At 63.1% G+C, this 17,946-nt stretch overlaps 2 protein-coding genes across 6 annotated transcripts; both read right to left on the bottom strand.

Annotated features, from left to right (window-relative positions):
* Positions 1 to 66: 66 nt before the first annotated feature.
* On the bottom strand, positions 67 to 8,385 carry SCN4B (sodium voltage-gated channel beta subunit 4). Of its 4 annotated transcripts, XM_032134031.1 has the most exons (6): positions 7,424 to 7,494; positions 6,576 to 6,846; positions 3,790 to 3,953; positions 2,899 to 3,124; positions 2,543 to 2,672; positions 67 to 2,455 (listed from the first exon to the last, which is right to left on the bottom strand). In XM_032134031.1, exons 2-6 carry the CDS (start codon positions 6,625 to 6,627, stop codon positions 2,362 to 2,364), a joined length of 666 nt encoding a protein of 221 aa, XP_031989922.1. In that variant the 5' UTR covers positions 6,628 to 6,846; positions 7,424 to 7,494; the 3' UTR covers positions 67 to 2,361. The 4 variants fall into 4 exon arrangements, with proteins under 4 accessions (XP_031989922.1, XP_031989924.1, XP_031989920.1 ...); XM_032134033.1 differs by lacking the exons at positions 6,576 to 6,846; positions 7,424 to 7,494 and adding an exon at positions 8,178 to 8,385; XM_032134029.1 differs by lacking the exons at positions 6,576 to 6,846; positions 7,424 to 7,494 and adding an exon at positions 7,054 to 7,142.
* Positions 8,386 to 12,545: 4,160 nt separating this feature from the next.
* Positions 12,546 to 17,750, bottom strand: SCN2B (sodium voltage-gated channel beta subunit 2). 2 transcript variants are annotated; one of them, XM_032134034.1, is made up of 4 exons: positions 17,559 to 17,750; positions 14,963 to 15,129; positions 14,600 to 14,810; positions 12,546 to 14,478 (listed from the first exon to the last, which is right to left on the bottom strand). In XM_032134034.1, exons 1-4 carry the CDS (start codon positions 17,626 to 17,628, stop codon positions 14,279 to 14,281), a joined length of 648 nt encoding a protein of 215 aa, XP_031989925.1. In that variant the 5' UTR covers positions 17,629 to 17,750; the 3' UTR covers positions 12,546 to 14,278. The 2 variants fall into 2 exon arrangements, with proteins under 2 accessions (XP_031989925.1, XP_031989926.1); XM_032134035.1 differs by lacking the exon at positions 17,559 to 17,750 and adding an exon at positions 16,081 to 16,169.
* Positions 17,751 to 17,946: the final 196 nt, after the last annotated feature.

Here is a 17,946-nt window from a genome sequence, read left to right as displayed (position 1 = left end):
CCCAGCTGCCCCCCCAAACCTAAACAGACACCCCAGACACTCACAGCAACCCAAAACCACAGCGAGTTTCTCTAGTAAACGTAAACTTTATTTCATTCAAGGCAAAGCTAACTAAACCTCTACAGTGCAAAGATGTGCTGTAAGTCATCACACAGCCCGGCGCGCACACACCCCGTGCTCACACGCAGGTTCCTCTCACACAGCTTTACATCTGCTTGGACACACACACGTGCCTGTGGCAGCACACTCTCCCGGGGGCCCCTCTCCCCGAAATGCCCCGGAAAGCCTCTGCAGCCCCCCCAAAGCCCCGGTGACAGCAGGGGCCCCACCGGTGCTGGCACAAGCCCCCGAGGCAGCCCGCTCCCCCGGAGCACCCGTGTGCACATGGAGTCACATTCCAAAAACTGCTTATGTGGACTTTTCCCATCAAGCCAGAGGAGTAATCCATGCATAGTGCAGCATTGCATATCCGGCGGGAAGTGGAGCTGCGTCCACTCACCGGCTAAAAAAGGCCAACAGGTTAGGACAGCTAAAAATAGTTCTTTAAAAAAACTCCCTTCCTCCCCTCGCTGTCCTCCCCCACGGGAGGGCTCCTCCAAGGGCGGGCCGGGGGTCTCTCGGGGTGACTGGGAGGTTTCACAGGTGGCAGTAGTGTGTCACAACACCTGGCACCAGAGCGCCTTCCTCCCCCGGATGGTGGCAGAGCCGTGCAGGGCACCTCACACCTCCTGAGAGGTAGCTCAGATTCTCTGTCCCCAGCTTACAAATGGGGACACTGAAGCACAGAGAGGTCAAGTGATTGGCCTGAGGGTCCCACAGACCATCAGAGAGAAGATCAAGGTCTCGACTCCTACATGTCTGTCTTAGCAACAGCCAAGGGAACCTGCCTGGGGCCAGGTGCCTGTCCCTGTCCCTTGTCCCGAGCACACAGCCCTGCTCCAATGGGTGCCCCTGAGCCCAGCCTGGGGTGACCAGCCCGCTGTGCACCAGTATCTCCAGAGAAGGTAGCACCCAGCCTTTCCTTGTTCACCTTGGCCACCAAATCCTTGCCTACCTCCCACTCCAGCACCTCTGCCAGGGCACAAGCCCCCACAGCAAGTCGTGGCTCAGCTGTGAATCCCAGTTTACTGTGGGGACGGGGGAGCCGCCTGTCCTGCAGCTTCACTGTCAGACACCCACAAATTGGAGAAATAGGGAACAAATCACATTTTAAAGGACATTGACAAGCTCATTTGTAGCTCTCTCACTTCGTGTCTCACATCCTTGTGAGTCCACTCATGAAGACCCCCCGGCTTTCTGCAGCACCCCTCACCCCAGAGCACTTCACCATCATTAGCCAAGGACCCCTCACACCCACCCCGTGAGGTAGAGCAGTATTATTGTCCCCATTTTACAGATGGGGAAACTGAGGCATGGAGAGGCAGAGCAACTTGCCCAAGGTTGCCCAGTGGGCCGGTGGCACAGCCCTGGCCCGGCTCCCCTCGCCAGGGCTCGGCTGTGCTCCCTCCCTGCGTGGCCATGGACGCCACGGTGAAAGGGAAACGCAAGTGGCTGCTTTCCCCCTGGAATCTCATACAAAAATATCCACGTAACGCGTTCAGCCTTGGCACCAGCATCAAAAGCATCGCTGCTCTGAGTGCCGAGCTCCAGAGAGAGGGGAGGGGGCGGCACAAAGCCGGGGAGCGCTGCCAGGATGGCTGCCTGGGGAGAAGCACCCCTGCTCCCAGGGATGGCCCTGCACGGAGACAAAGCCAGTGTGAAATGTAGCATCCCCCCTATCGCGGGCCAGCAGTGACCCTGGGACACGGCCAGCCGCCCAGCCTGCTGTGGGAAGGACCGAGGCACAACCAGGGTCTCTCACGGATTTGGTTCTCCATTGTGCTTAACACAGCCCTGCTTCCTCCCGTGCTCCTGTGCCACTCCATCTGCACGGCCAGCTCGGAGCATCCTTGCCCTGCTCCAGAAACCTTTCCGACGAAGCAGGAGCTCCCAGCCACCTCAGGTCAGCATCGCCAGCACCCACCGTGCCACCCTCCGGGCACGCCGGGACCCCCGCTGGCCCAGCACCCGCCCCCAGACCCCGGCCCCAGCCCTACCTGCCCGGCACCCTCCTGCCTGTGCTCTGAGCGGAGCCGGCGGCTCCGTCTGCCCCAGCAGCCTCCCAGTCCGAGTCCGCGAGAAGCTCCCAGTCCCCCCGGCAGCCGCAGCCTTCTCCGAGAAGCAGTGCAGGTTGCAGGCACGTGTGTAATAGAAACATGTCTCAAGCGTTGGCAGTTCGGAAAGAAAACAAAAGGGGAAGGCTCGTCCCCTGCCCGGGCTCCCGCGGCGGGGCGGGGCGGGCTCGGGGCGCTGCTGCTTCGTTCATGCCTTTGGTGGTGCTTTTTGTTCCGCCTTGGAGCCGGCCAGGCCGTTCTCGGTGTTGTCGTTCCCTGACGAGCTCACCAGACACTCCTTCCTGCACGGGGAGAGCACACGGCCAGCTGGCAGCCCCTGTCCCCCGGCCCCGCTCACCGCGACCCCGCGGCAGCAGCCCCGCACTCACTTCCCGTCCTGCATCTTCTTGATGATGAACAGGACCACCCTCTTGATGAGCATGAAGAGGATGAGGAGGCCGATGAGCCCCCCCACCACGCCCACGATGATGAGGGTCACAGTGTTGTCTGTCTCCACCACTGCAAGAGAGAAGGTGCTGAGGGGGCTCGGGAGGGGAGCAGGGAGCTCCCAGCTGCACATCCCACCCCAAAAAGCCATCACCCCCTCCACCTGAAGGCCCCACGAGGCTTCCAGGGATGTCAATCACCTCCATGCATCACCACAACTGTGAGCCAAGGAGGCTGTCACTGTGTGTTGGCATTTCCACCAGCCCAGTGCCACCCCGGTGCCCTGGCCAGCACTCACTCTTATGGACCACGGTGAGGAAGATGGTGGCGTTGTGCTGGGCATTCTTCTCCTTGGGGTTCTTGACATGGCAGGTGTACTTGCCGGCATCGCTGAACTCCACGTTGTTCAGGACGATGGAGATGTTGTTGTCCTTCTTGGTGGTGGAGCCGACAAACTCCACGCGCGGGTTGTGCTGGATGACGGTGGGCTCCGAGGCTTTGTTCTTTATCTTGCCATGGTAAATCTGCAGAGGCAGGGAGGCAGGATTAGCTGGGTGAGGGAAAGGCTCACATCCTCCTCAGGGTGCCCAGACTCAGCTCTGCACGCACAGACACCCGTGCCAAATGTCCCATTACACCCCATTAAAGCAGGAATGGCCGTGGAGAGGAACCTGATGCACATCCTGCTGGGAAGCAGCAGATCCAACCTGTCCTGAAGTAATGGAACAGACTATGCAAAAAATGGGAGATCCCTAGAAGCGAGCTCTTTTGCTGGCCAGAACTGCTCCAAACCAGCTGTCCTGCTGAGGAATTGAGGAGCCAAATATTCCCAGCAGGAAGCAAATCTGTACAGAACCTTTCGTATTTCAGAGCAAGCGAAGGAGGAGGAAATGAACCATATTTTGCCCCAAGTGCAGATTTGCACCTGAACAGCCAATTTATGAAAACAAATGAGCCTGTGGGCAGCAGCAAACCTAGAACAGCTTTGTGCCAAAAGCACAGATGTTCTGGGGTATTTGAGTCACCCCGTTTGCACAGCCCTGTCCCCCCCAGAGCTGGTGGCACTTGAAGAGAAGGGCATCCTGCACGAGGAGAAAGGGAACAGCAAGAACTGCAGTGCTGGGCTGTGCTGGGGAAGCACAAAAGGACCTGCCAGGAAAGCAGAGGCAGAGCCCAGAGAGCCACCCACCAGCTCTGTCGAGTTGAAATACCATGTGAAGACCAGGTCCTGGAAGCCTATGCAGGTGGTGAAGGTGCAGGGCAGCAGGACATTGGAGTTATTCAGAGCCATCACCGTGTTGGTCTTCCCCACTGACACCTCCAAGGCGAAGGCGATGGCGAAGACGTGCAAACCTGGCAGGGAGAGGGGAGGAGAGAGTGAGGCCATGGGTTTGTCACCCCTCATCCCCTTTGGCACACCAGGCTGCCATGGCAGGAGCAAAGGTGCCTGTCCCCAGCCCCAGAACTGCTCGGTGACAGAGGGGACCTGCTCCTGCAGAAACTGGGGCTGGGTCACCCACAGAGACAGCGCGGGTTCAAAGGGAACCAGAATATCCCCACGAATAAAGCGTGCAAATGAGAGCCCTGATTTGCATGTTATCCACAGGCCTCCAGCTAGACCTTCAAGGGGGAGAAGAAAGCCAAAGCGAAGCAGAGCTCTGTTCTTCAGGCGGGAGCTGGAGCAGTAATTAGCGTGGCTGTCCTGGCCGCCTGCCACCCGCTCGCCCTCCCGCAGCCCTGCCCGGCCCTCTGGAGCAGCCCCTCACGCCCGGGAGCCGAGAGTCCCAGCTCCCTCTGGAGCTGCCAGATGACCTTCAAACTGCAGGATGCAGCTCTCCCTCTCCTCGCCTCCCCACGAGCAGGGAGAGAGGAGCAGGTAGGAGCCCAGCTGCAGCTGAACGCTCCTGGGGTGCAGGGACTGGCATTGCACTGGGCTGGGCCACCACTGTCCCCACAGATCCTCTCTGGGGGCACAGGGATGCTCTGGTCCTGGCCAGAGAAGCAGCCCCGCTCCCCATCCCCATCCCACCACAGCCCCATCCCGTTGGTGCGATGTGGCATGGCTAAGATGTGACACGGCCCAGAAAAACACTGTCCTTCCCTTTCCCGGACCTCAGCCACCCCTGCAGAGCTTTCCCGGGGCACAAAATCCAGGGGACACAGCTTTTTCCATGGCTACAAGCTGATTCCCAGCTGCCCCAACACCTCAACTCAGACAAGCTGCCCTCAGTCTGGGATTCACCTCTCTCTGCAGCCACCTCAGCTGCTGATTTATTCTCCCACACAAGCCAGTGCTAACAACTCCCCAGGCACATCACAGCCGGAGCCAAGCCCGGGAGCCCTGCATCCTGGGCTCCAGGCCCTGCTGCAGTGCTGCATTGCAAGCACTGCAGGAGAGGAGTTATTTAACTTTACACAGAAGCACTCCTCATTTTGCTCGAGAGGCCGGAGCTAACGTCAGGGAGTGGTTCCCGGCAGATGGAATCTCCTGCAGTTGTCAGGCTTGAAGAGCAGCCCTGGGGATGCTACAGAGGGGACTTCATAGGCAGGAAGTTGTCCCCCTGGAGCAGGAGTTGGCAGAGGGATGCCTGGCTCTGCAGGTATGTCTGAGCCTGCAGCGTGCTGCAAGCGGACACTCACTCACAGGAAAGATGATTCCTTGCAGCTTGTAACACTTTAAATCCTGTCTGCCACCCTTAGAACGCAATCTGGATTGAATGTGTGGGGTAAATCGAGGCTGACCTTGTTCCTGTCATCCTGTGCTCTCAGGAAGACAAAATTGATACGTTACCACTAAATAAAGCACCAAGGAAAACACGCTGGGGAGCACTGACTGAACCTGCCACGCACCAGCTCTCAGCGCTGCTTCTCCATACACGCCCAAAGCTGATGCACTTTGCACCAGCAACCCCCCAGCCTTCAGGGCGACTCCCTGGGAGCTCCAGGCTCCCTCCCGTTGCCTGCGGGCACCAGCGGTTCCCAAAACACAGCCCAGGGAAACGGGGAGCGGCCACTCCTGCTGCTGCCAGAGCCTTGGCTGCCCGCGCTTTGCTCTTGCCGAGGGTGAGCCCCCCACAGTGAGGGGGCTCGCTGTGCTCCCCCAGGACTGCCATCTGTGGGAAAGCTGCTCTAGGAAAACTTTCACTGCCCATAAAAGTCAGCGTGACATCCTGGCGCAGGCAGCAAGCCGTGCCTGGCAGGCTGGCCGGGCTCCTCTCCAGCGGGGATCAAAGGGAGGCGCTCCTTGGCCAGCCCGAAGCCAGGTACGGTGCGCTCTGGGACAGGACACACGGCCCGCACCCCTCCCATGGAAGGGGCTCTGCCGTGGCTCCCTGGTGCAGCCAGGAGCCCGCTGCCACTCCCTGCGGGGCACGGCATCCCCGAAACCTACAGAAACAGGGAGACCCGCCCCGCACTCCCCTGCCCAGCGCCCTCTCCAGCTCCCAGCCCACCTGAGCGACCCGTGGCACCAGGTTCCCACCTCCACGCCCTGGACCACAGATCCCCGAGTGGTCTCAAGCGTGTCCAAGTCTCTCCTACCACCCCTCTGCCAGCCCTGGTGCTGGCACCCAAATCTCGCAGGGGGTCAGGTACTTACATGAATTTTTGTGTCTCCAGCACCCTTAAACTTAAGAACTATGCCCTCTAAAACGCATCCCACAGGAGTTCCCCAGCAGCTGAGCGCTGCACAGCCAGCCCTCGGTTCCAGGCTGACATGAGGATGACCCACGGGAGCAGGAGTGCAGCGGGTGCGTGAGGCCGATGCAGGTGGCTGGAGCCTGCCCCAGGTGTGCAGTGGGGAGGGGACGGCTGCCAGCCCCTCCCCGCACCCTGTGGCAGGGGATTTCGGGCATCCCTGGACACAGGGCTGGGCATCATGCTCCAAGCAGCGGCCCTGCAGCGCGGGTCGTTCTCCGCGCCAGGGACAAGCACATGCGAATGGTTGTTGTACCAAATGAACTGTAAGACAATGACCTGTCGGCGGGCGTGCTGGCGCTGAAGCAGTGCACGGCCTCCCCGCGGCCATCCCCCGGTCCCGGGCAGGCAGGCAGCGCGGTCCCCGCTCGCCGGGCAGCGCAGGAGCGGGGCAAAGCGGGGTGCAGCCGCAGTGCTCGCAGGAGAAGCGCTGGCGACGGGAGCGCCGGTGCGGGCAGGGCAGGGGCTGGAGCCGGGACTTCGGAGCTCGGGCTCGGCTGCGAAGTCACCTTGGCCAAGTGACTTATCCCCGGCGCTCCGGACCGTCCGTCTGCAGAGCGGAGAGCGGCGTTAGCGCCCGCGGGCGGCATCCCCGGGCGCGGCGGGCGGGGTGCAGGGGCTGGGCGCGGAGCGGGGTTCCCCCGCCTCGGGCTGCCGCGGGTCCCCGGGGCAGGGTCCCCGCGGGGAAGCCGGGGTGGGGGGACACAGGACGCGGGCGGTACCCGGAGGGGTCCCCGCAGCCCCCCGCGCCCCTTACCCAGGAGCGCGGCCAGCAGGCGCGGCGCGGCGCGGCGGCGAGCGGCGGGCGAGCCCGGGGCCATGGCTGCAGCGCGGGGCGGTGCGGAGCGGAGCGGAGCGGTCCCTGCTGCCCGCAGCGCCCGGCTCTGGCCGCCCCCGCGGAGGGCGAGCGGCGCCGGGCGGGGCCGCGCCGGGCGGGGCCGCGCCGGGCGGGGCCGCGCCGAGCCCTCCTCCGCGCTCCTCCGCGCTCCTCCGCGCTCCTCCGCATCCCCCCGCGCATCCCCCCTCGCTCCCCCGCCCCGCGCATCCGCCCGCCCGGGGGATCAGGGAGCGCTCCCTGGGCCGGGGCAGTGACGGTCCCCCTGTGCTCGGCACGGATGCAGCCGCACCCCGAATCCTGGGTGCAGTTTGGGGCCCCTCGAAAGAAGGAGATTGAGGTGCTGGAGTATGTCCAGAGAAGGGGCTGGAGCACCAGTCGGAAGAGGAGAGGCCGAGGGAGCTGGGGGCTTTTAAACTGGAGAAAAGGAGGCTCGAGGGGACCTTCTCGCTCTTGTCAAACTCCCTGACAGGAGGGTGGAGCCAGGTGGGGGTCGGGCTTTTCTCCCGGGTGACAAATGACAGGACAAAAGGAAACGGCCTCAAGCTGTGCCAGGGGAGATTTGGGTTGGATATTAGGGAAGATTTCTTCACTGAAAGGAAGGATTGTCCAGCCCTGGCACAGGCTGCCCAGGGCAGTGGTGGAGTCACCAACCCTGGAAGAGTTCAAAAAACACGTGTCTGTGGCACCTGAGGACATGGTTTAGTGATGGCCTTGGCAGTGCTGGGTAAATAGCTGGACTTGATCTCAGAGGTTTTTTCCAACCTCAGCAATTCTGTGGTGGCCTGCAAACACTGGACTGGTGTTGCCCTGGGCCACCTTGGCAAGAGGCCAAAGTGCCACTATGGCCGGTGGCTTCCCAGGACAACAAAACAGGACAAGGCTGGGGCTCAGCTCTCATTCGGGGCACCTCTGCAGTGTGACACCGGGTGTCCCTGCCCTCCATCCCCAAGGCAGACAGCAGACACGGGTGGGGATGCAGAGCCAGACCCCGATGGCTGCAGAGGGACCCGCCCGGCGCCAGAGAGAACGCTCTGAGAACTTACTTTTCTCACCGTGAGCTTGTTCCGGGATAATTGGCTGCACAAAAGTTCATGTCTCAGCAGCCTTTCCCTCGCCGTCGCATCCATTAGGCCTGCCCTCGGCACACCGCATCCCGACGGCGGCGGTGGGGGCCCTCCTAATGTAAGCCCGCGGGGCGTGGTGTGGGCAGGCAGAGCTTCACCTTCGTGCCCAGGTCCATTAGACAGCGAGCCCTGCGCAGGGAACAGCGTTTGCGGGAGGTGACGCATCCCAAAACAGGCACGGCGGGAAGGGGAGGAGGCACTGCCACACTCCCGGAGCAGGCACGGCGCTGACTTTTTCTCTGGCCTGCAGTGACACGGGGCACACGTCCTGCCAAAGCTCGCCCCAGGGACCGGGCATGGCTTCCTCGAAGTGGATTGATTGGATTTTGGGTGTGAGAGCAGCTCACCTGCAGGGATGCTGCCTGCATGTCCAAGGTGCCGCGACCTGTCACCTTCAGGGCACGATGAGGCTCCCCCTCCCCATCCAGCCTCCTTTGCAGCAGCATGAAGCAGCAGGGAGGAGGGAAAGCAGGAGGCTTTGCAGGGCACGGGGACATCCCAGGGGAGCCTGAGAGGATGCCAGCAGTGCCTGTGGGCTGAGGCGTTAGGGCTGCAGAGCTGGCAAGAGAGGCAGGAAAAGTACAGGCGGAGCGGGCTAGGCAGCGCTGGCAGCCGGCGCTGCGGGAGCGGCGTGCACGGCTCTGCTGATGCAGCAGAAGGTGCCTTGGCGGGCGGCTGGGATGGATTCAGGGAGGGGATGGAGACAGGGAGGGGATGGAGACAGGGAGCTGATGGATACAGCGAGGGGAGCGGAGCCGCAGGCGCTGTGAGGAGACGGCAGGAGGAGCGCAGCGTTTGCTGGAGCATCACTAATTGTGAGAGGGCAGGCAGAGAGAGCCGAGGGGGTGGCGGGACGCCTGTCACCCCTGCAGGGGTGCCTGGTGGCTGCTGGGGCCAGAGGCACAGGTGCAGGTGAGTTTGAGGCCAGCATCCAGCACACAGGAGCATGGAGACCTGCAGCAGTGGGGACCTGGAACAGGAGCACCCCTACCCTGGTGCAGGGAAAGGTGTGCAGGAGCCCCTCCTGGGACGCTCAGGTGCCTGCCAAGTTTGCTTCTGAAACGAGGGGTCAAGCTGGGACGGATTTGGCCAAACTGCCACTGGGAATCTCGCCAGCAGAGCCCTAAATGCTTCTCGAAGCAGGAAGGTTGGGAAACCTGGCTGGAAGGGTTGGCCAGTAAATACAGCGGAGCTGCTGTGGGTGCTGGCACCAACAGGGTGCACTGGGCAGGTGGGCACCCAGCTAGATCCATGCTGACATGGCCCGGCGGCCACGCCTCCCTGCTGAGCATCCCCGCAGAGCTGACAGCCTGGCATCCCCCTGCCCTCTCCCCTGCACGCCCGGGGCAGCTGTGCCCACGCAGCCCTGGGGCTGGGAGAGGGATGCTGGCTGTCACCAGCGCCTGATGGAGCTGTCACACTTGGCAGCTCCAGCCGGTCTCCTCGGCCGACTGATCCCGTGAGACATCTGCCACTGCCGCGGGCCTGGACAGGGCTCTGCTGTCCCCCAGCCCGGCCGCTGCCGTGGCCGGGAAGGGCACTGGCAGCAGCTGGCCCTGGGATTTCGGCAGGACGCAGATGTCCGGCGTGGGATCCGGGATTCCTGCGGCTCAGCGGAAACTTGTCCTGCTGAGTCCAGCACCAGGCGGCTGCGTCTGGTTTCAGGGAAGGCGAGCCCCCTGTGCTCGGACACTGTCACCTCCCTGGGGGACAGGAGGGAGGGCTCAGGTGTGCTGCCAGCTGGCTCACAGCCTGCCGGGGGGGCACTGTGGCTGCTTGTGTGCCCTCAGCCCCTCTCACCTTGCACTGGCGGAACTGGGAGGGTTAAAATGCCAGGCTGCTGCTCTCCGAGGAGGGCTCCTGCCTCCCTCCACGTGGGCACCGACCAGGTAGGGCTGAGCAGAGCAGTTGGGCTGCAGCTCCCAGCTCAATGCAGCAGGCGCAGCGCTGGCCCCGGCTGCCCTGGAGCATCCTGCCAGGGGCTGCCCCAGGAGGACACTCCCAGCCTCCTCCCAAACCTCCCCGAGCCAGACGATGCTGTGCTCCCGGACCCGGAGCAGGCAGAGCCCTCCTGCCGATGGAAGGGGAGGAGGAGGTGGCAACGCTGGAACAGAGCTTCCCATCAGCACGTTATGTTTACTGCAAGGTCCTCTGGCTGTGACCTTTAAAAGACAAGGTGGCCTGGCATCCCGGGAGCTGGCAGTGGGCAGGAGGCACCGCAGGGATCAGGCTCTGCAGGACTGTCCTGGCTGGGACGGACTCGCCGGGCTGGGAACTGAGCGAGAGGTCCCGGGCACAGACTGCGGGTGAGTACCTGCCTGCTTTTGTCATTCCAGCTCTCGGCTGCCTGCAGCTCTCCCTCGGAGCGGTGCTTTCCCCTCTCCCTGCCAGCGCTGCCGCTGCCTGCTCGTCCCCGCCCGCAGAGCCGCCTGCCCTCCGGAGCGCACAGGTTCCTCACCCCCCTCCACGGGCCCTTTAAACACGCGGGGGAAGAGCGGCCGTGTCCCCTGGCAGCCACTGCAGAGCATCTGCAAGAACCGCTGAGGCAACCCTGCTGTATCCCAGGAGAAAGTTTGTTCCTGACCCTGCACAGCCCGAGGCCACCTCCAATGAACCGTCCCCACTCTGTCCCCCCAGAGCTGCCCTTCACACCCCTCACTGCCCCGGGCCTCACTGCCCCAGGCTGTTCCCTTTCCAGGTGCCCCCTCATTCCTTCCAGCCCCAGGAGCAGGGCGGCATTGCAGGGACTGTGGCTCTGGACTCTCCCTGAGACACCCCAGCAGTCCCCCGTGACTGCACAGGACCAGGCAGAGGTCCCTGCCACCTCCCACCCCTTCTCTTGTTCTTTAACATCTGTAATCCCACCTGGCCCGAAGAAATGTTCTTGTTCTGTAACAAGAAATGTCCCTGGTTCTGGAGAATCCGTGAAGCCCCAGTGCTGGGGGGTTGCTGTCACTGCCCTCAGTCCCCTGCAGTGATGAGAATTCACCCTTCTTGTGTCCCACGGGGTCTCCTCTGTGATCCCACCACTTCCCTCAAGTTTTTTGCCAGCAACATTCTAAGAAGTATCCTGAAAGTGCCAAGCTGAGGGTCCCCCATCCCCTTTGCCTGTGACTGCATTTGACCCCCTGAAGCTGGGTTTGGATAACTCCATGTCCTCCTCCGAGGAGCCGCTGCTCCCTGCATGGCAAAGTTGTTCAGTGCCATGGGCCAGGGATCGATTGGCTGCACCCCCCGGCAGCAGCCCAGCACTGCAGGACTGTGTCAGCAGCACAGTGGAGGTGATTTGGGTGCCCTTCCTCAGGGAGGGAGAGGTGCCATGGGGAGCTGGAAGTTTTCCGCAGCACTGACCCCACGCTGAGGTGTCCAGGGCGCAGTGTCCGGGCGGGCAGGGACAGGGACACTGCGAGAGCTCATCCCACTGGCACTGCTGCTGGGAACAGCGGTGAGCTGAGAAAGGCAGGGGGCTGGGGAGGGGGCAAGGCACGGCTGGAAGGTGGAAAGAGGTGGTGGCAGTGCCTTGGGGCAGTGTGTGGCCAGACCCTGCTCGTGTGAGGAACTGGGATGCGCCAGCACTCGGCAGCCCCGAGTGAAGGGCAGCAGGGAGAGGCACAGCAGAGGGCGGCTGTCAGAGCTTCCCTCGTGTCTCCACGGTGGGTGAACTGATGGATGTGCCTATTAACTGTGCCCCAGTTGTGTCGTGCTGCTCCGGAGCATCCCCATGGCGTTGCTGGGTTGGGAGAACAGCTGGTTACGGGTGTCCATCACCCAGCACATGCCCTGGGCTCTGCTGGAGCCTGCTGAGCCTTACCTGCCGAGAGCAGCTATCAATCCCAGCTCTCTGAGAAGCACGGGTGGAGAAGCTGACAGGGCACAGGTCCTGGAGGTCCTGCAGTGGGTGTGGAGCACCCCTGAAATCTCCCTGTGGGGAGGCTGGGGCAGCACTGGCCACACTCCCACCCCCAGCACTGCCCTGGCTCTGCAACGGCTCCCAGGGACAGAGCTGTGGACACACAGGGTGCCCTGGGCTCCCTCAGCACCCAAAGCACCCCAGCAGGACAGAGCTCCACACTGGAGCGGGCTCATCCCTCCAGGCAGAGCAGATGAGGGACCCATCCTGCCCCTCCAGGCAGCGGCACAAAAGCATCGAGGGCAAAGTCGGTGTTTTGTTGTTCTTTCGTTTGTTTGACTGTACAAAGAGCAATAAAAACATCCTGCGCTCGGCAGAGTGCTCGGCAAGGGGAAGGCGCACACCCAAGGCCCCAGCACGACCCACAGCAGCTCCTCCTGTGTGTACAGATCTGTATTTGTCTCTGCTGTGTACAGCCATGTACAGACAGATGCATTGGCAAGTTGCAATCCAAGGATAGTGCACGAAAGAAATGAAAGGCAGATGCAAGACTGGTCATGTGCAACACTCAGAGGCCTCTGTACCCCCGAGGTGCTGGCTCAGTCCCACCAGCAGCCAGGGACAGCCCGGCTCTGGCGGAAGGCGGTGCGGGAGCCCTGCGGCACGGGGCACCGCTGGCACTGTGCGGGGGTGCGGGGACAGCCCGGCCCTCCCTGGGCAGCAGGGCCCGGGGAAGGGAGCCACGCGTGGGACACGGCACATTCCTGCTGCGGATGGGAGGGGAGCAGCGTGGAGCCCAGGGGGGTCGAGTGGGATGGACAGGGCACGTAGGGCTGGGGTGGAAAGCGATGGGGCAGAGCAGGGAGGGCACAGCTGTCCTGCCATCCCTGGGGCCTGATGGCATTGCCGGGGTGGCACCTGCACAGGGACATGGCAAAGGTGTCCCTTCTCTCCACAGGGACACTGCAAAGGTCTCCCTTCTCCCCTGGCAGTGCTGCTCGTGGGTGACGGGACCTCCACCACCTGCCCCTGGGCAGTGTCCCCCGTGGCTCCGTGCACTGTCCCCCTCCTGGCAGCCACGGGAGAAGAAAAGCTCAGGCCCGGTGCCACAGGGGACACTGCCCTGGGTCATTCCCTGCCTGAACCCCTGGTGCTGCCCAGCACAGCTCACCTGCAGGGGAGGCAGGTGGCACACGGGGCTGGGCACGCTGGCAGTGCATTGCCGTGGCAGTTACGGGTGTGCAGTGCTCTGTGGGGAGGCTGGAGGAGGCAGTCTCAGCATGACAGGGCTGCTCCAGGGTGACAGAGCTGTCCTAACTCCGGGCCTGCTGTTGTGCCCAGTCCTTCCCAGCAAGTGCCCAAAAGCTGCTCTTCCTCTGAGCAGCTCTTTGTCTCCACCACCTCAGTCTGACAAATCAGCAGGACATTTCCCACCACAATCACCCTCCCCAAGAAGGAAACAAGCACAAAAACGTCAGCCCAGCACCTTGGGCTGAGATGCTCAGACCCAAAAACAGCCCGAGAGGCAGAAGGGTCCATCCCTTGCACACCTAGAGCCATCAATGGTTCCCAAACACCGCAAAGCTCCAAGATACCAGGTGTGCTCATGGCCTTGGCCCCTGACTTCTGAGCAGCCTGGGACAGTCCCTGAGGAGCACGAGCTTGCAAGGAGGAGACTGGAAGCTATCGGAATCCCTCGGGATGGGAACGCCAGTGCCAGTGGCCCAGGCACAGCAGGAGCACCTCGGGATGAGCTGTGACCCGCAGGGCAGACTGCTGGCCCCTGCTCGCATCTTCTACTGAGACAGAGAGCAGACAATGGGGCACGGGGCTCTCCAGAGCCCTCTGCCCCTCCTGGCACCCCCTGCTGCAGTCCTTCCATGTCTCACCTGCCCCAGCCTGTCCCCAGCACCTCCTCACGGCTCTCTGGCACTCAGAGCAGGGGACAGGCTGGTCCCAGCTCAGCCTCAGGGGCTGCAGCCCCCCCTCCCCAGCCCTGCCCAGCACAGCCAGGCTCCAGGGACCTTCCCTCTGCGCCCTGCTCCAGGCTGGGTTGGGTGTTTGGATGGAAGGAGGGATGCTCTGGGGAGACAGAAATCCTTGCTCTGGGAAGCACATCAAGAGGGTCACGCTGTACAGGGGAGAGGAGGGAGGGGGGAGCAGGGGGGCGTTACTTGGTGCCCTCGTCCGGGTTGCCTTCGCCGTCCGTCTTCCCTTCCTCCTCCGTCTTCTGGTCGTCCGTGTTGAGCCTCTGCTGCTTTTTCCGGCGCACGCATTTCACCACCATCAGCACCAGGATCACCACGGCCAAGAAGCCGCCCACAGAGGCGCCCACGATGACGGCCACCGTCGAGTCGTGCTTCGGGGGCTCTGGGGACACATGGCAGGAGCTCAGGGCACACAGTGTCCAGCGGGAATGGCTGGGAACGGGCAGGGCTCTGGGAGCAAACCCTGCACCCGTGGGTGCCCTGCAGCACAGGGGACCACTGACCTTTGGTGAGCACCTTCAGGCTGATCTTGCCGTGGCCCCGGTGCCGGTCTGGGGGGTTCAGGACGTAGCAGTTGTAGGTGCCCTCGTCCTCCAGCTGCACGTTTTTGAGGGTGAAGGACACGTCGTACTTGGCGGGGTTGCCGGTGAACTCCACGCGGTTCCCGAAGCGGTCCAGCTGCTTGTTCATGATCTTCGTGCGGAACTGCAGGAACTGGGCAGCCATGGGGACAGCAGGTGAGGCACCCCACGGGCTCATTCCCCAGCCAGGCACCCCCTCCCTGCACACGCCGCCCTGTAAGGAACTCCGAGGAACACCCTTTGAGGCGGTCCCAGGACCTCCAGCAGATCCCCAGTGAGACTCACCAGCTCCTCCGAGCAGTTACTGCACTCCTGGTACGTCCAGTTGAGGGAAAACTGCTTGTTCTCCACCTTGTAGCAGGAGTTGAAGGTGCAGGAGAGCTTCACAGAGGAGCCATTCAAGGCATTGATGGTGGCAGGGGCCATGACCTCCATGCCCAGTCCCGGGGGTGCTGCCAAACGCAGATGAATTAGGGGGGTGTCACAGGCAGCCGTCCTGTGAGCCCACGTCCCCACCCTGCCCTGCCTGCACAGAGCTCTCCCTCGGGCCTGGCACTGCCTTCCAGGCACATCCACGCACTCTGCATCCAGCCAGGACCGGAATTCCCCTGCCCAGCAGGAACAAGAGGAGCAGCCCCCAACCCTGGCACCGTCCCTTGGCTGCACAGGAAAAGCATCATCCCTGCGCTGGCAGGGCTGATGAGCCTCCTGTGCCATCCCCGGTGCTGAATGCTGCTGCCTGCAGGCCAGCCCTGCTCCCGGCCGTCCCCCGGGGCTGTGCTGCTGCGGGATCGATGGCGCTGTGCGAGGCTGCAGCGTCAGCTCGGGGGCCCGGCGCCACAGCCACACGGAATTTATGGCTGCGCTCATCACATTTCATTCCCAGCAGGACACAGCTACGGCAGCGAGGGCTGGGATCTGCCAGGGCCGGCCCCAGGGGCTTCGGGGGGGGAATGCAGATGCTTTCCCCTGCCAGCAGTGCCCACGCAAGGATTCTCCAGCTGGGAACGACCAGAGCAAGATCTCAGTCGCTGCTGGGGGAGCAAGGCCAGTCCCTGCTCCCCGGCCTTGCTGAGAAACGGGGGCATTACCTGGTGCAGCTCACAGGGCAGGACTCACCTGGGGAGTGGGCAGGGATGGGGGGTCTGCCCTGCTCCCTCCTCTACTCGTTCCCTGCAGCTCCCCTCAGCAGCACCCAAACCCAGCGCCTGCATCCAGCACCTGTCCCCAGGCTGGGCGACAGGAACAGCCAAGCTGGCTGCAAACACGAGGCCAAGCCCTGAGAAGCGCAGAGACAGGGGGACAGCGAGCCCTGGGAGGGACCGACGGGTACAGGGGGGCTGTGACACCCTACAGGGCAGGGACAGTGACGCTGCCCCCAGGTGCTTTTATGATCACCTCACCTCTCCCCTTGGGCTGCTGCTCTTTGCTCTCAAACCTTCTTCCCGAGGCCAAGCTGGGTGCATGTCAGGGCTGCTCCGCTGGCCGCTCCGCTCCGCCTGCAAGCAGGGCAGGAAAGGGGCCAGGCTCTGCAGCCAGGGAGAAGAGCCTTTCCCAGCTGCAGGTACGGCTGTGTCGAGCCCCAGGTCCCGCTGCGAGGTGTGAACCAGCAGCGCCCTGAAGCTCCCTGGAGGCAGAGCGGTGCCCTCGGGTACGGCCAAGCCCTGGAGACGGCTCCTTGCTGTGCTGGCAGCTGTGGGGAACAACCTGCACCCAGCCCCAGAGCAGGGAGGGCTCCCACAGGGCTCAGGGACACAGGGATGGCACAGCTGGTGCATGGGGACGATTACAGCACCCAAGGCAGGAAGAAATGTCCCAAGCCAGTGTTGCAGCCTTGCCTGGTGGCAGCCACCACCAGGGATGGGAGAGAAGAGCCAGGAGCCGGCCTGCGCCAGCAGGAATGGTTGGAGGAATCCCTGCATGGAATCACTGTCTGGGTGCCCCTCACACGATGCCCTGTGTGCCTGCGGGTGGGTGGCATGGCCTTGTCCCATGTCCTCGGGGCTGCCCCGGGCTCTACAGAGGGATGAGGTGCCACCAGCAGCAAACCTGCCACCCCAAGCAGGGAGACCACGGCCTGGCAGGACCTGGGAGCACCCACGTGTGTGGGTCCAAACTTTGCCACTGTCCGGGCACTCAGCCCTGGGGGACAACAGAGGTGGGGGAAGAAAGCCCCAAAACCCCTGGGACCATCCAGGCCGCGTCCTGCGGCGCTGCGCAGGCTCCCAAACGCTCTGTCACGCTGCACCCAGGCTGGGGGGGTACAATTGCGGCAGCCTCTACAGCAGCCCTGGCTAGGTTTTGTATCCTCCTTTCCCAGGCTGTCTCCTTGGGGAAAAGCAGCCCATCAGGAGCTCCAGGACAGCACTTCAAAGGAGCGATGCGTGCCCGGCTGCGATTGATGCGGCTGCCGAGCTGCTGACACAACGCTGCTGCTGCGGGGCCGGGCAGCACGCACGGACCGCGGCCCCCAGCACAGCCACCAGCCCAGGGACAGCCACAGGAACAGCCACAGCACCCCTGCCAGCACCCAAAGGACAGCCACAAGCCAGCCCAGCCCACCCACCAGCACCTTCCCAGCCCTGTCCCCACGCCAGCCCGCTCCTCTGCCTGACATGCAAAGGGCTTTGTGCTCAGCCCCCAGCGAGCAGCATGCAGGGCATTTTTAGGAGAAGATGCAGTGGCACCATACCCCCCACCCTGCCCGAAAGCAGGTCACCCTGGCTGGTGGCTCTCTGCAAGGTGCACGCCAGACCACCTCCATCCCCATCCCTGCGGCACGGCGCTTCCCGGGGCTGGGACACGGGCAGGGGGCTCCTGGCCAGGGACACGGGTGTCTCCCCACCTCGGCACATGCAAGGGGGCTCAAGCCGACACTTACCCAGCGAGAGGAGCAAGGTGAGGCCAGTGAGGAACAAGGTGGGCTGCGGGAGCCAGGCTTCCAGGCTCATTTTGACGGACTTTTGTGTGTGGAGAGGACGTGGTGTTGGTGTGGATTGTGGAGGTGGTGGAGGTGTTTTTTCGAACGCCCGGGTTATTTGCAGGTGACATAGAACATTAGAGCCGCTTTCTCCCCACAGCCCAATATGGCTGGAGCGGTGCTGGGGCGAAAAAAAGCAGTAAATGCTGTGGTTGGTGGATTGCAGCCGCCGGAGTGGGAGGGCGGAAAAATTTTCCCCTGAACTGCAGGCGACAGCTCCTGGCACTGCCGGCTCCCTGCTCTGAGCAGGGGCTGTGGCACACGGTGGGTGCCCGCGGCCCCCGCAGCC

This window comes from Corvus moneduloides, chromosome 25, assembly GCF_009650955.1.
Source record: "Corvus moneduloides isolate bCorMon1 chromosome 25, bCorMon1.pri, whole genome shotgun sequence".
In the NCBI taxonomy this organism is placed as follows: Eukaryota; Metazoa; Chordata; class Aves; order Passeriformes; family Corvidae; genus Corvus; species Corvus moneduloides.
This window is presented reverse-complemented; position numbering and strand designations above follow the sequence as displayed.